The sequence below is a fragment of the Cyprinodon tularosa genome, unplaced genomic scaffold (assembly GCF_016077235.1).
Source record: "Cyprinodon tularosa strain WSP-4 unplaced genomic scaffold, ASM1607723v1 ctg75, whole genome shotgun sequence".
NCBI lineage: Eukaryota > Metazoa > Chordata > Actinopteri > Cyprinodontiformes > Cyprinodontidae > Cyprinodon > Cyprinodon tularosa.
The window spans coordinates 844,244-858,438 of NW_024039507.1; the positions used below are offsets into that span (position 1 = coordinate 844,244).

Sequence of the window (14,195 nt, forward strand, 5' to 3'; positions counted from 1 at the left end):
TATTTTCATCTGGGATTCTGATGAGAAAAAAACAAAACATAGTTTTTATTTCAATACAAATATTATTTGTCATTTTTCTATCCTCGTGCTGTGGAGTATCCATCTTCGTCCGTCCCATCTATCTTTACCTCTAAGTTTTCCATGTCTTCTTTTTCATTGCATCCTTCCTTTTCTTGCCGTTTTTTTTTAATTGTATTTGTCATTTCTTGCATCTTTTTCATCCGTTTCCTGTCTAGTATCTTCTTTTCTTCGTTGTTTCTTTTCCTCTAACTTGGACCCTTTTTTGATTAATTGAATTTCGTTTTCAACCAGATGTTGTGTACAAATATGCACATTGTGTTCCTAAAAAACTCCCTTGAGCAAAATACAGTATTTTTACATGACCTTAGAAAATTTGAGTCACACCTCTCTGTTGTCTAAGTTATTCTGGTTATTTGCTGTTGCAGTTTTAGCTGCCAATCATTCCTGTGCTGTTATCTTTTTATTCCAGGTGGTGCGAGCTAAAGAACGTCTGGATGAGGAGCTCAATATTCAGAATCAACAAAAAAACCAGCAGTCGCAGCAAAATCCAGAAACATAAAGGATAAATGTACACCTCACCCCCCCCCCCCCCCCCCCCCCCCCCCCTCCCCATATCCCCTGTAAATTATAACCCAATAAAGCCTTTTCTTTAGCCTGGGGTCCGTAGCAATGACTTCCCACTATACAAGTTGCGCTTATTATGTATATATATCAATCCTCCGTTGTTTGTTACTTTGGCTTTGAAAGTCTGAGTAAATCTGCCTCTCGTTCAGTGTAAATGGCTGTAATATTAATGTTAATGTGAAAAAATAATACAAGCACACTTATCAAATACAACTTTATTAAACATTTTTTGTTTTCATTGACATTATTATCAATATCGTAATAAAATTCCTCTAAAACAGGAGAACACCGCTATGTTGTACCAATTGGAGACTTTTACAACTCTTAAAATTCTGCATGTTCGACCACAGAACATGGTGCCAGGAAAATATATATTTTCATATAACTTTTTATTCTCTATATTTACCTGTAATAAAAAGGCACTTGGAAAAAAATTAAAATACTGACATAATACCTCTCAAATGTGCAAAAACGTAAGTTGAACAGGCCTCCTGTGGCCTTGGTCATATCATTAACCCTTTGTGCAACACCGTGGCACTTCCAACAAAGTAAGCCTCTGACAAGGGTCATTTCTGTCATCCTGGATCTCAGATTTTTGTGACATCTCTAGGAGCCCGTACCACTTTTATAACTAGATAACAATAAATCTGAGTCTAATTTGAGAGACTATAGCGACTGGTTCCCAAATCAACACAAAGACAGCTTAAAACAATGGAAAATAATGTGACAGCATCCCCAAATGTATACACCATAAAATAAGGGGAAAGTGCAGATTATTACAGGCTGAGCTCAAAGGGTTCATACAGCTTATTGAATATTGAAAATGTGTGGATCCTGTCTGGATCCGTGTCGGGCTCAGATCTCTGCTGCCGGTTACCGTGTCTCTGTCCCTGGGTTTTTATCTGCAGAGGAGAGCCTCTGCATCTGTTGGTGCAGCTGTTGTCATGGAAACCATGTCTGGCTTATTTAACGCCTGTGACTAATGACATTATGTGTGAGGTTTGTCCATTCACAGCAGCAGACGATTCAACTTTAATATCTGACCTGAGGCTTGGGATCAACTGCTGTTTGAAGGTGGTGGGTGTTGGGAAGGAGCACAGATGGCAAGCTAATTTATCATAGAATGGACAGCAAATTTAACATGCATCTTGGTCAGTATTTTTAATAACTTATTATTGCCACACCAAAATGATGCACAGTTCCTCTTATAAATAAAGGGTTCCAGAATGTAATGTTTTAAAAATGTCTACATTGCCCTGCTGTCGAACGGTAACTAAATCAACCAGAAATATTTGGAACACGTTTTATTAACTGACGGGACCTTCAAGGTGTTCTTTAACCGCTTATATTAATGAAAACATGCGTTCTGTCAGGCCAGGTGTAAACATCAAGGATATTTGGTCAGAAATGAACATTTTTGACTTTTTTGTTTGTTTTTGTGCTCCAGAGGTTACACCACTAGAGGGCGCACTTTAACTGACAGCAAGTCAGTTTTTCTTCACTCTTTTGGTTCTTTGACTCACTGTGATGTAACATGTTATATGTAAACAAAAATAACAGGGAACTTTTATTGATTTAATTCACATCAACTGGAGTGATATTGGTTTTCTTTTTTTTGTGATTGCATATATAGGGAACAATTATTAGACCACCTCTGTTTTCCTTATTCGTTTGCTTGTTACCGGTATTCTATTTTTTTAATTATTTTTAATTATTTTTTATGTTTTCCTAAGGCAATATACTTCCCCTCTAAATATTCATTTAGAACAATGAAATAAATTAAAAAGAGGGGAAAGAAGGATATAAAATTCTTCCATGTCTGCTTTGGGTAAAATGAAGATTGTCCAGAAACCTATTGTTTAGCATTAGTAATTAAATTCTTTATATCACCTTAACATACCAAAGTAAACATTTAATGCTAAAACAAAAATACTTTTGAACATTTTCCTTGTGTATCTCTTATTTTGTTTGATCTTAGCAATAAAGAAGTTGTTTTATCAGTTAAGATAAAAAAAACATATGTGGGTGTAGTGAGGTTTGATTATACGGTAATATGACTTGCCATACTAATTCCTCCCTGCCTTAAGTTTTATAGACCTGCAGATCTCTGATAAAACAACTTTAAAACTTTGCATAATTTGTAAACATCTGTTCTAACTTGAGACTCTTCCTTATAGATGTATTTTGGTTGTCTGTAAATTTTCTGCAGCCAGGAGGTGGTGGAAATGAGCCTCAGTTTTAATCTAAGCGAGGGGGCAGGAAGAGTACAGTGGCCTAGTTTTCTGCAGGTTGGTATATGTGTGAGGAGCTGCCACAGTGGGCCCAGCACAGCCGGTGATTTCAGAGCTGAGAGGGCCGTTTAGTGGGCGGGTGGCCAGATGGAGAGCGGCAGCAAAGGACGCTGGACACGGCATCTTTTTCTCTGCTGGCATGCAGCCTGTGCCCTAACCGCCCCCCTGTCTCTTCCTTTGTCTATTCTTTTATTTATACTAAAAAACCTTTTATCTTTCAGAGCAGCCATTCCAAATTTATACCATCAATTAAATGGGCTATCAATTCACTTGTTGGATATGCATATAAATCATAATGACTCATCCAAGCATAGTTTTTATCTTTGCACTTAGAAAATAACAAAACAAGGTTTAGATCTGCTACTGAAGGAGCAAAGCGGTTTTGTTTCAATCACATAGCTTGCTTTATCATACCTGAACAAATAAATATTTGCTTTAATGTATCATTAGAACATAGATTTTTATTTAGTAATAGAGTTTGGGATATTTTATAAAATTTGACATTTATGCCAAGTGGAGAGATAAATGAAGCTGCCCTTTGTTTATTAGAGCTAAATGTAAGTCACAGAGTTTTGATTTAGGTAACAGGCATCTACTGTTCCTTCTATTATGTCACTCTGATGAGAAATAGACAGGCTTTGTAGTTAATGTTTCAGTCAATTTTACAGGTGAGATTCTCGATATTGTTCCTGTTTAGTTTTTTTTTTACTGTTCTGTTAAATATTTTAGTGGTGGGCCTTTGGTAACAGGTTTAAATTATATTGGTATCTTTTATTTTTACACTTTTCACCTTTTTTTCTTTTTTACAGGTGTGTAAAAATATTTAAGCTAGCTACGGATTTATTTTCATTATTTTTTAATCTTTATCATAAATAACTGAGCTTTATTCACATACAAATGAAGCACTACTTCATTTTGTAAATAAATTAGTTTTTTGTTGCTTTAAAAAAAAAGTTTGGCTGATTTTTCTTCCATCAATTAAGAAATATTTAGAGATAAGTTTCGTAAATATTTAAAGCATTGATTTTTGTTTTAATCTTTGCAAAGTAATATTTTTTAAGTATCTTGTATTTGAAATGTGAGGGATTGTCCATACATACTAGAAACTGTGCACCTATTTGGAAAAGTATGAGTAAAATCTAGTGTTGTGTTTGTTTTGCAGAAATCTTCCTTTGCTACAGAATTCAGATAAAAACTGCCTTTGTGAAAATGTCTCTTTGTGGCTCTAAGAAAAAATGAATAACTAAAGTTCATCAAGTTTATAATTTAGATCAAAGTGAAGAAAAATTTCTCTTGGGAAAAACAAATTCTTTGAAGTTCTGGCCCCGGGTTAGAGGCTACAGCTCTAGAAAACGAAATGAAATCTCCGTTATTTCAACCCCTTTAAAGACTGGTCACCAGCAGCAGAGACCTGACTGCAGAGCAGCTATGGCAGAACACAACAAAGCAACTTCAACATCACATTAAAAATGTCTCGTCTGAACATCTGCAAAAATAATAACGGCAAAAAATATCAAAAAGTAACAGGTAAATATTTGCCCTTAATTCAGGGCAGTGGACAACTGAAACAGCTATGGGGGCAATTTACAGCCAAACAATAAGAGCTCATTCATTTCAGTTTACGAGCAGGATTTGCTCATTTGACTCTGGGATATTAGCACCGGTTTTATTCCTTCAGATGAGGTTTTTAAAGCGCGAAGCATAAGATTCAAACGCGAGTGAAAGATGTTCGTGCAAGAGGCAAAAAGCTGCATACACGAACATCCTTTTAAAAGGGCAGCGGAGTATTTCTGTAAGCAAACTTGATTTTATGAGAGCAGCATTTGAAAACACACGGTTGGTTTTCCCTGCTCTTTGATTTTCTTTGCTCTGTTGAAATGAAGCGGTGGCTTTGTGACGTCGGAATCACCGGCTTTATTAAGGCGTAATGCAGGGAGGCTGAGTTTCATGCATGAGCAGAAGATATTTGCAGGAAGCAGAGGAGATCAGAGCAGCAGCTTGCTCACAAATTAAAAAATGTAAATGTAAACTCCTAGATTTTGAAACATAAAATGACCCTCAGCAGCTAACATCATCAGATGGGAAACGGAAGAGACGGAGGAGTGACGAGAGCGAGAAGGGTTGTCTGTAAGTATCCTCTCTTGCTCTCTATCCTCTTTCCCCATTATAGATGCATAAGCAACATTTGTATCCAAAAACAAATAAAAAGCAGAATTTTCTGAGGGGATTGAAAAACTTTTTTTGCCGTAAATAAAACATTTGAGAAAAGCTGCAGTTTGTATTAAGTGCATGTTTACTGCTTAGTCGAACCATAAGGTGTTTCCCAGAACTTGTATTTTTTATTAAAGTTGCCACTTTAAACAGACTGCAATGAGGCAGTTTGGGACAGTGTGGTGTTCTAATCAGTCCAGCTGAGGGCAGCACTGAGTAAACCTACTGCTGAGAAACACCATGACCATTTTTTTTTTTCACAGCTAAAGCTTATTGGGAACAAATCTCCTGCTGATAGGACCACCACATGTTTTTCACAGCTGGTTTGGAACCATTTTAGCTAGAAAATACAAGACTGTAGTGTTTATCACCACTGAGGGCCTTTCATACGCAGACCTGGTCGCGTTGATTGAATTACAGTGAAGCAGCTGGACAATCCAGGAGCAGAACAGTGCTGTTTTTTATAAGTCAGGATTGTTGTGTCATATCCCGTCAAAGGGGGAGTCAGACTCACCAGTGCTTGAAATTTGTGATGGTTGGTCATTGCAAGGTGAAGTAACACCATTTGTCTCCAGCCTGGTGCACATTCTGGTGCACCAGTCTGGTCTGTGTTGGTCACCTTCCCCAAAGCCGGGGACAGATTGTCAAAGGTGCTCTCTCGGTTTTATCAAGCCGGAGGAGCGAAGAAATTAGCAGCAGATCTGAGGTTTCAATACTATTACTAGGTGACACTGTTAAGCGCTCTGTTTAACAAAAATGTCTTGTTGAATAATATAAGACGTAATAAATTCACTTGCTTTGGTCCGGCAAGTTTGTCTAATGTGTGTTCAAAACATTTCAAACGTATTCCTACAACATGTGTGTCAGAGTGAGTGCTTCCTGCGTGGTGTTTATACAGTGCCGTACGAAAAGTATTCAAACGCTTCGAACCTTTAACATTTTGTCATTTTCAAACAACCTCTGTTTGTTTTATTTGAGGTTATATGGGGGATCGATAATATCTGGACTGTAACATCCAAATAAAATTAGCTGTGTGTCTCAAAACTTTGAACATATTTTTAGGTATTGTAATGGTTTATTTTATAGTTTTCAGTCGAGGCTTTGACTAGGACATTTTAGCATTATAAATATGTTTTAGCTTTTCTTATAAAGGGTTGTTGTCCTGCAAGGATTTAAATAACCAAGTGAGTTTCACGTCTTTGACGAGGTCTAACTGGTTTTAGAGTTGATCAAAACAAACTACCCCCTCCTTCCAGTTAACTATAACTACTTCTCATGCACAGGATAACAGCATCTCCATCGCACGCTGATTCCTCCTCTAGAGTAAAGCCACATTTTTGCACGTATTCCAAAAAAACAAACTGTTAATATCTCCTTCATGGCTTGTTGTAAACTGCAAACCAAAACTCTTCACAACTTTATACCTGACCTCTGTTCTTGGTCTTCCCGATGTCTACTGATGTTCTCCAGCAGCTCTGAGGCCTTCACAGAAAAGCTGTCTTTTGGCTGATGTACTTTGTCACACAGGATCTTATTTTGAGGTGACCAATTAAACCCCCGATTGATGCTACACTTTTGGTTTCAGGGTTACTTTGTGGTCGTCTCCACTGCTAAACACAATGAAGTAGTTCTCACATGGCAAAGTGTGGAAAACTCAAAGTGAGTGAATACTTTTTTTAAGGCACTATATCTCAGCACTAAGCTGGAGGCACTCTGTCAAAGAAGAGTTATATAAATATTCAATGATGAAGAAGGAAATCTTGTAAAAACATTGACTGTCAGCTTTTAGGTCCCTGTCTAAAGAACCAGCCAGGACCGTACATATTCCTGAACACAGATCTTGGGCCTCAGGTTTAGTCGTCCCAACAGTACAAGAGGCTTGCGTTGAATTCTGTGAGGTGATGCGTTTGCTTTGATACATTTCTTTCTCCAACCTCCAACCTCCAATGCGTTGCCTGGAACTGATTGTTCTAGCCAATCCCTATCCCCTTTGACATCCCAAAACCCCTGCTATGGCATCAACCCCCTGAGCTCTTCTGGAATGTGTGTGTTTGTGTGGGTATCAGTTAACCACAGCTGGCTTGAGCACCACAGCGCCTGGGGGGATGACCACCCAGGACAGGGGATCATGAGACCCACCTGTGGAGAGGTTTAGGACCCTCCCAGGCACCTCATCCTCTGTTTCCTTTCCCCGCCCTCTCTTTGCCTGGTGGCTCTGATGCCTGCGCTCCGAAGTGGGGCCCAACATCGGAACCATGGGCAGCCCAAGGGCCGAGGAAGGGAAGGCTTGGGTGAGTAAAGGAGCCTTGGCCAGGCCAAGTGGGGAGCCGTTAAAGGACAAGATAGATGTACCTCCTAGGCTGACTGGAGAGGAATTGGGACTCCCTAATGTGGTGAGGTCCAGGGGTCTCGGACTGAGAGGGGACAAGGGAAGCGCACCGCCGACACCCTGCAAGGCGTGGCCCCCCAAAAGAGCAGCGGCTGCTCCTGGGATGATGATGTGAGCTCCACTGACATAGGGCGAATCTGAATCCTTAGCGCCAACTCCAGCAGGCCCTCCACTCTGACTTCCCCTCAGCAGAGAGCCCACTCCTCCTTGGGAGCCCGGCTCCTGAGCTACAAAGTGGCCGTGCGCTTTGATGTGTTTTCGCAGTGAGCTTGGATCGGTGTAGCGCTTCAAGCAGCCTACCATCTTGCAGTAGTAGGGCTTGTCTACATAATGTGTGCGTGTATGCTTGAAGCGGTCGCTGGAGTTGGAGTAGCGCTTGTTGCAGCCCTCATACGGACAAATGTAGGGTTTTTCACCTGCAGGGAGGAGAGATTTACCCCAATAAGAATCTATGCCAATCCTAAAAAAATACATTCAATAAACCATTCTTTATAAATTTAGCATTAAGGGCAAATATCATTATAGTTCAAACCCCACAAAACTGAGTGTGGAAAAATTAAATCACAAGGAAGCATCACACTTGCTACAGGATCCTCTATGCTAGAAAAGGCGGTGATATTAGGTTTGAACAACCACCTAGAAGACAAGTTCCCACATTGAATTTTATCAGTAGTGTACCAACCAGCAAAAAAAGAAAATCAGCTTTGATTATATTGTTATTTCTTGGATGCAGAAACGGTCAGACATGATTGAAGTTTCCAGGATGTTAAGAGAAGAAGCCTCAATAGATAAAACAATATTAGTCAATATACATTTAAAATAAGTGACTTTAGTAATAAAAAAATGTGTGCGTGAGAATTTAACTTAGGTTTAACTTAGATTTTTTTTTCCTTTTTAAATTCATAGAAAACATTGCCTATGGTTTATATTGTGACCCAGAATTAATTTAGGTTAGATAAAAACCTAAGCGTATGTCGATCTGACAATGTTCTCACACCGGCTTAGGCAGGTTTTCATTTACCAAGTGGATTTACATGCAGCTATATATATATATATATATATATATATATATAGTTATCGGAAAGAAAGATTCACAATCTAAATCTTCACTAAACTAACTCAATTGAGCTTGGTCATTACTAGTGACTCAATTATCCACTAATGCCCAAAGAATGCACTTAAAATGCTTCGTCTTTTAAACATTTTTACATAATTCCCAACTTTGGATGTATAAAAAAATCTAAACTAAACCACAACATAACAATATTTGCCCTTTAGCTACATCACAAACATTTTTTTTCTTTTATTGTTGTTTTATTGCTTATTCTGCACAGACCTGTGTGTGAACGGTTGTGAATCTTGAGGTTCTCCAGGCGTGAGAAGCTCTTGTTGCAGGTGGGACAGCGGTGCGGCTTCTCATTGGTGTGAGTGCGTATATGAATGAGCATTTTGTACCTACAGACAAAGAGAAAACATAAGGAATCAGTTCTAGTGTAGATTATCTCTTTAGAAAGCTAAAGGAATGATTTCCTCACCTGGCATTAAACCCCCTCCCTTTGCGAGCGCAGCCCTCCCAGTGGCAGCAGTACCCAGAATCCTTCTCAGGCTTCACATGGAAGTCGTTGACGTGGTCCACTAGGTCTTGTAGGGAGTCAAAGAGCAGGTGGCACTGAAATAGGGAAAGCATTTCATTTAAAATACCTGCAGTGATAAACCCGTTTAAATTTCAAGCTTTAACTCTTTTCTTTTTTTTTTTACCTTTTTCCAGCGACAAGCCAGTTGTTCATCTGCTGAAAGGTCCGGAGAAGCCCGCTTGTCGCTCGATTGCCCAATGAACATAGAGGATGGCAGGTGAAGGCCTGCTCCAGGACCGATTGGCACAAAGAACTGAAACCCCTGCGAGAGGTGAGAATTCTGATGAGCAGGACATGGAAAAAAAAAAGACAGAAGACTAAACAAGCGGCAAACAACATTAAAACTCACAAGAAAAAGAGAAAAACACAAACATTGCAGGTTTAATGCATACAAAATAGCTAAACTACAAACTGCACTGTGCTCTGATTATGTAGATTTCCCATACCCTGCTGCACTCGTTTTTCAAAAAAAAACAAATTATAATAAATTCATCTTTTATTTTAGGATCAATATGTTAAAAGTAAAAAAAAAAGTAACTTTGTTGAAATGGGAATAATATCTTACTTTTTTAAACAATCACCTTCACCACATTAATCTCATCATTAGCAGATGATTCAAAGGACAGTAACCAAAAAGGTTAAGTGCTGAAAAATTATTAATCAATGACTTCCTGTTTTCTAGTCTTTATTTAGAAGAAACAGTAGAATATGCCATTTAAGAGCAGCAGACATGTTGATCCTCACATATTGGCTAGAAAAAACGTAGATCCTTAAAACTGACCTCATCTGTAGTTAGAGCAATACTTCACAGTTTAAGCACCTGATGAGCGCTCAAACACCAAGCCTGTGAGTCTGAGGTTCAAATCCTCCTGCCACTCCAGAGCCCAAACCCCCTGGTCTCTACTCCCCGAGCCAGCATTCCTCCAGGCTGGCTGAATGATGCATCCTTTTTTATTTCTACCACCACATATTTAAAGTAACTGAACCCTGGTGAGGCTTAAATGCTCTGGTAGGACTCAACTTTACTGCAACAAAAAATATAAGGCTGTTTGGTGTTTTATAAAGGTTGTGGAGAAGCTTTCCATTGCCACTTTTAAGTATGGTGGAGGATCTGTCATGCTGTTGGATGTTTCTTTATTCCATATGGTTTTCAGGGGGGGGCGCAATACGAGTGATTTTGTATATTAAAATTATATCTAATTTTTTTCTCTGTCCTTTTAAGACTATAAGAAAAAATGCTCAATTGAATTTAAGCCTTTTTTTTTATTATTATTTCAAGAGGAGCATGGGGATATTGAGTGTGGCACCATTACTAAAATAACATGTACTGCTTATTCTGGTCTCTATTTGTAAAAAGAAATAATTTCATTTACCCTCAAGTAGTATTTTAACCCCGACCTGTGCAGGAGAGATTAGAGATTCAATGAGGCTCCTTAGGGATTCAGAACGCCCCCAGATTTAACCGTATACAAACACGCACAATGGAACCTAGCTACAGGGGAACAGCTATCTCAGTAAAATGGATTTAAAAAATATCTTGGAAACACACATTTTTAGTAAGGAGGGAACCACATTGTTTTGTTAGTGAAAAATGTGCATGTTTGCACTCTGGTGAGAGTGTGAGAAACAAACAGAGGGAAGGAAAAAGTGATAAAGGCTTATCAAGGAATAAGGGTGTAACTATGGGCTCTATAGCCCATAGTTACACCCACAGAGGGGGAGTGGGTGGCTTTACTGCCCTAGCAAGCGTCAATTCAATTGCATTAAAATTAAATTAAGCGACATGAGGTCTGCATGCCTGTAGTTTTGTCTTAAATCTGATTATACACACACACATCATGTCGGTGGGGTATGGGTAAATGTTGCGCAGACAAAGGCATTTGTTGGGGACACAAGTCGCGTTTGATAAGAGCGTCCTTCCCCCTCTCATGGACAGAGGCCTCCCTAACCTTGCATAATTGAATTCCCTTGTGACATTGTGACACAACTTGATGTTGCTCCTGATTTGATGACCCAGCAGACTGAGGCAGGCTGTGGACGGAGAGCGCAGAGCTTGAGAGTATAGATGGGATACCATGCCCTGATAATACTTGACGTTTCCCACAATTTATGTTATAAGCGCATGAGTCTCTTCTACTGCTTCTTTGATAAATGCTCTCCTCAGCAACTCTGACAGTTGTGTAGCTTTGTAGCTGTACTGTTTCCACGGGTTGGATGATGGGCAGAGCAAAGCTATGAAAGCTTGAGGTTTGTAGTTGTGGGAATGCGACAAGATGTGAAATTATTGAAGGGGCCTTAATAGTTTCTCATGGTTCTGTAAAAGCGGTGTAAAGCTACAGAGGAGTGTTTGCAGTAACATGGAGGCCATACTCACGCCTGAGGGGGCGTAACTGCCGTTGCTCATTTCTGGAGAGCTGGGGGTGTGTCGGGAGGAGGGAGACATGCTGAGGTCCACCGCAGGGGGGGTCGGGGTGTCAGTCCGGTCATGAGGGACCACCTGCACACCTGAGAAAACACACTCAGGTTTCAGTGACCTTACTCTTCAGGTATCTCTGGCCTCAAAGAGGGACCCTTTCTTGGAAAGCAAAATGGTTCAGGACATATAGCACAATGTCTTTTCACTTTAACAATGAAGAAATATGAAAAATTGTTTTAAAAAAAGTAGGGAGAAAAATTATCTGAATAGTTTCAGGCGGGATTAAGATAGTATAAGAGCACTTAAATTACACAGAAGATAACTCTCTCTGTCCAACCCTATCAGTAAAAGAGCAACCCTAGGAGGCTTTCATTTATTCACTAGAATCTAGTTTTGACTACAGTTAGCAAAAGAAAAAAAATCTAGTTAATTCTTAATACTCCTAAAATGAACTATTGTAATTCTCAAAGAAATAATCTTTAGAAATCATCACCCATCCTGGTTTCATCTTTGCTTTTTGCAGCTGCATGTTTTATTCAGCTTTAGTTGTGATTCCTGAGCTGCAGTTGGCTGAATTTGAGAGACGTCACATGAGATTCAAAGCCATCTTCAATGTGCTGTTTTCCCCTCTCCATGCGCCGTTGCCAATCACAGAATAATGACGCATATTAAAAGCTCCTCTATCCTCTGCTAGTTATACATATTGGTTTGATTATAAGTGACTAAAAGACAAGCTACACCTACCGGAGTGAGGAGATGCAGGTGAAGTGGGCTCTATAATTGCTGTCCCATCATCTGTCATATGCAGCTGGCGAACCTGCTTGGCGTGCAGCGGCGAGAGCAGAGGAGAGCGGGCTCCCCTGTCCTTCCCGTTAGCCCGTCGTGGGAGTTTCAGGTCCAGGGGCTCGTCCAGCGACAGCATGGCTTCGACCTGCTGACCTCCCAACTGCAAAAATGGGGACAGAGGTAAGGAGTCAGACTTGGATGTTACACATTTGAGATTTTTAAAAGCATGCCTCATTTCGCTTTAACTTATTTGCTACTATGTTAGGTTTGTTTTTGCAGTCAGAGAATCTGAATAAAACCCAAACATCTTTAGTTTTTTTTAATTATCTTTATTAAAAGCACCATTGCTATTGCCAATACTCCTGGATAGCAGAGGGCAGATTCTCACACCTGCGATTTTTACTCCATGAACTTTGTTTAAAAAGTATCTCACATTCCACAACCCCACTGGGCAGAGAGCACTCTCCAACAATGGTCAACCGACCACAATCACATGCTGTAACACTGAGCAAGCCAAAGAAAAATAAACATTCATACACATGATGAGAGCTCAGCGACTCCCTTCTCTTTACTCATCCTGACCTTTACCCATACACTCTTCCTAAGGAATTTCTACAATCCGATCCAGATGGTCGCCCCCTCCGCTGGGCCTTTTTTCACCCCACCACTTTGCCATTTGCTGGCCTTTACACCCAACATAACCCATCCTACCCCTCACCCACTATCCCCTGCAACAGAGTGTGCACCTTCAAGCTCTGCGGACCTTCGAGACCCATGGCGAATGCCTCAGGGCTTCAGCTCCAGCTGTAAATGCTCAGCTTACCTCCTCTCTGCTCTAAACGCACTGACCTCTGCACCCAGCCCAAGGCCTGGCCGTTATGCAGGTCTCTAATTGGCCTCTTCCTCAGCCACAGGACATCTAAAGCTCCTTGCTAACTTTATTCTATACTTCTCTCTAAAGTATTTTTGGTGACAGGGGACAAAGCAGCCACTTTGAAAAGAACACCCTGATCAGACGAAACTTAAGAGCAAAATAATGAAACATGGTGGTGCCAGAACCCTTATGCTACTGAAGAAACACAATCCCTCAGCATGATGCTGCAACCACCTCATAGAACAAACTTTTAAAAGAAAAAAAAAATCTTCAGAATTAGGCGAAAGGTTCACCTACCATAGTACAACGATCTAAAACTTAAAACCGAGGCTACAGTGGTGGGGTTCAGATTAAGGCATATTCATTGGTGGACATGGACCAGTCAAAGTCGAGATCTAAATCCAGTTATTCTGCAGCCGAACTTGAAAGAGAGAGTATAAAGGTAAGTATTTCGATGTGTGGAGAGACATACCCTAAAATATTTGTTGGTTCTCAATGCAAATGCAAACATATTTAAAAAAGATTAAATATGTACAAATGTATCATGCATTTTCAGTTTTGAATAAAATAAAAGGACATTTTGGCTTTAACGTGTCAAGAAATATGGAAAATCTTTAAGAGGTACGATTACTTTATCAAGGCCCTGAGGAACCATTTACTTGAAAATGATTTCATAAGAAAGAAATCCTGTGATTAAGGGCACATTGTTGAAACACGCAACAAAAACAAATAGGCAACTGTCTTCTGTGACATCAAAGGTTCACTGCATACCCATCTAGGTCACACTAGTTCTGCAATGCAGATTTAAAGCCCAAACTCCACCGAGGGCAGTGCTTCAGGGTTCACTGCTCTATCTCATCAAACAAACATGGAAACATCTCAAAGCATTCTGCCTCTTCAAAACCCAGCAACAAACAGTCATATAACTGAATACACACCTAAGACCGAC

General features: G+C 39.8%; 2 protein-coding genes across 5 annotated transcripts in view; one reads left to right on the forward strand and one right to left on the reverse strand.

Moving 5' to 3' along the window:
* LOC119773190 (mitochondrial import inner membrane translocase subunit TIM16-like) overlaps positions 1 to 617 on the forward strand; it is a 146,436-nt gene extending 145,819 nt beyond the window's left edge. For both annotated transcript variants that reach the window (XM_038270070.1, XM_038270069.1), the window contains one exon: positions 491 to 617. In XM_038270070.1, the coding sequence (XP_038125998.1) occupies positions 491 to 580 (90 nt within the window). In that variant the 3' untranslated portion in view covers positions 581 to 617. The remainder of the gene's footprint in view (positions 1 to 490) is intronic.
* Positions 618 to 6,951: 6,334 nt separating this feature from the next.
* Positions 6,952 to 14,195, reverse strand: part of glis2b (GLIS family zinc finger 2b) — a 30,621-nt gene continuing 23,377 nt past the window's right edge. Inside the window, exons 2-7 of one of the 3 annotated variants that reach the window (XM_038270078.1) lie at positions 12,331 to 12,532; positions 11,545 to 11,675; positions 9,295 to 9,423; positions 9,072 to 9,205; positions 8,873 to 8,991; positions 6,952 to 7,952 (exon numbers count right to left, since the gene is read on the reverse strand). In XM_038270078.1, coding sequence (XP_038126006.1) covers positions 7,210 to 7,952; positions 8,873 to 8,991; positions 9,072 to 9,205; positions 9,295 to 9,423; positions 11,545 to 11,675; positions 12,331 to 12,508 — 1,434 coding nt within the window. In that variant the 5' untranslated portion in view covers positions 12,509 to 12,532 and the 3' untranslated portion in view covers positions 6,952 to 7,209. Of the gene's footprint in view, positions 7,953 to 8,872; positions 8,992 to 9,071; positions 9,206 to 9,294; positions 9,451 to 11,544; positions 11,676 to 12,330; positions 12,533 to 14,195 lie in introns of all 3 variants that reach the window. The other 2 variants (XM_038270077.1, XM_038270076.1) reach the window with 2 other exon arrangements.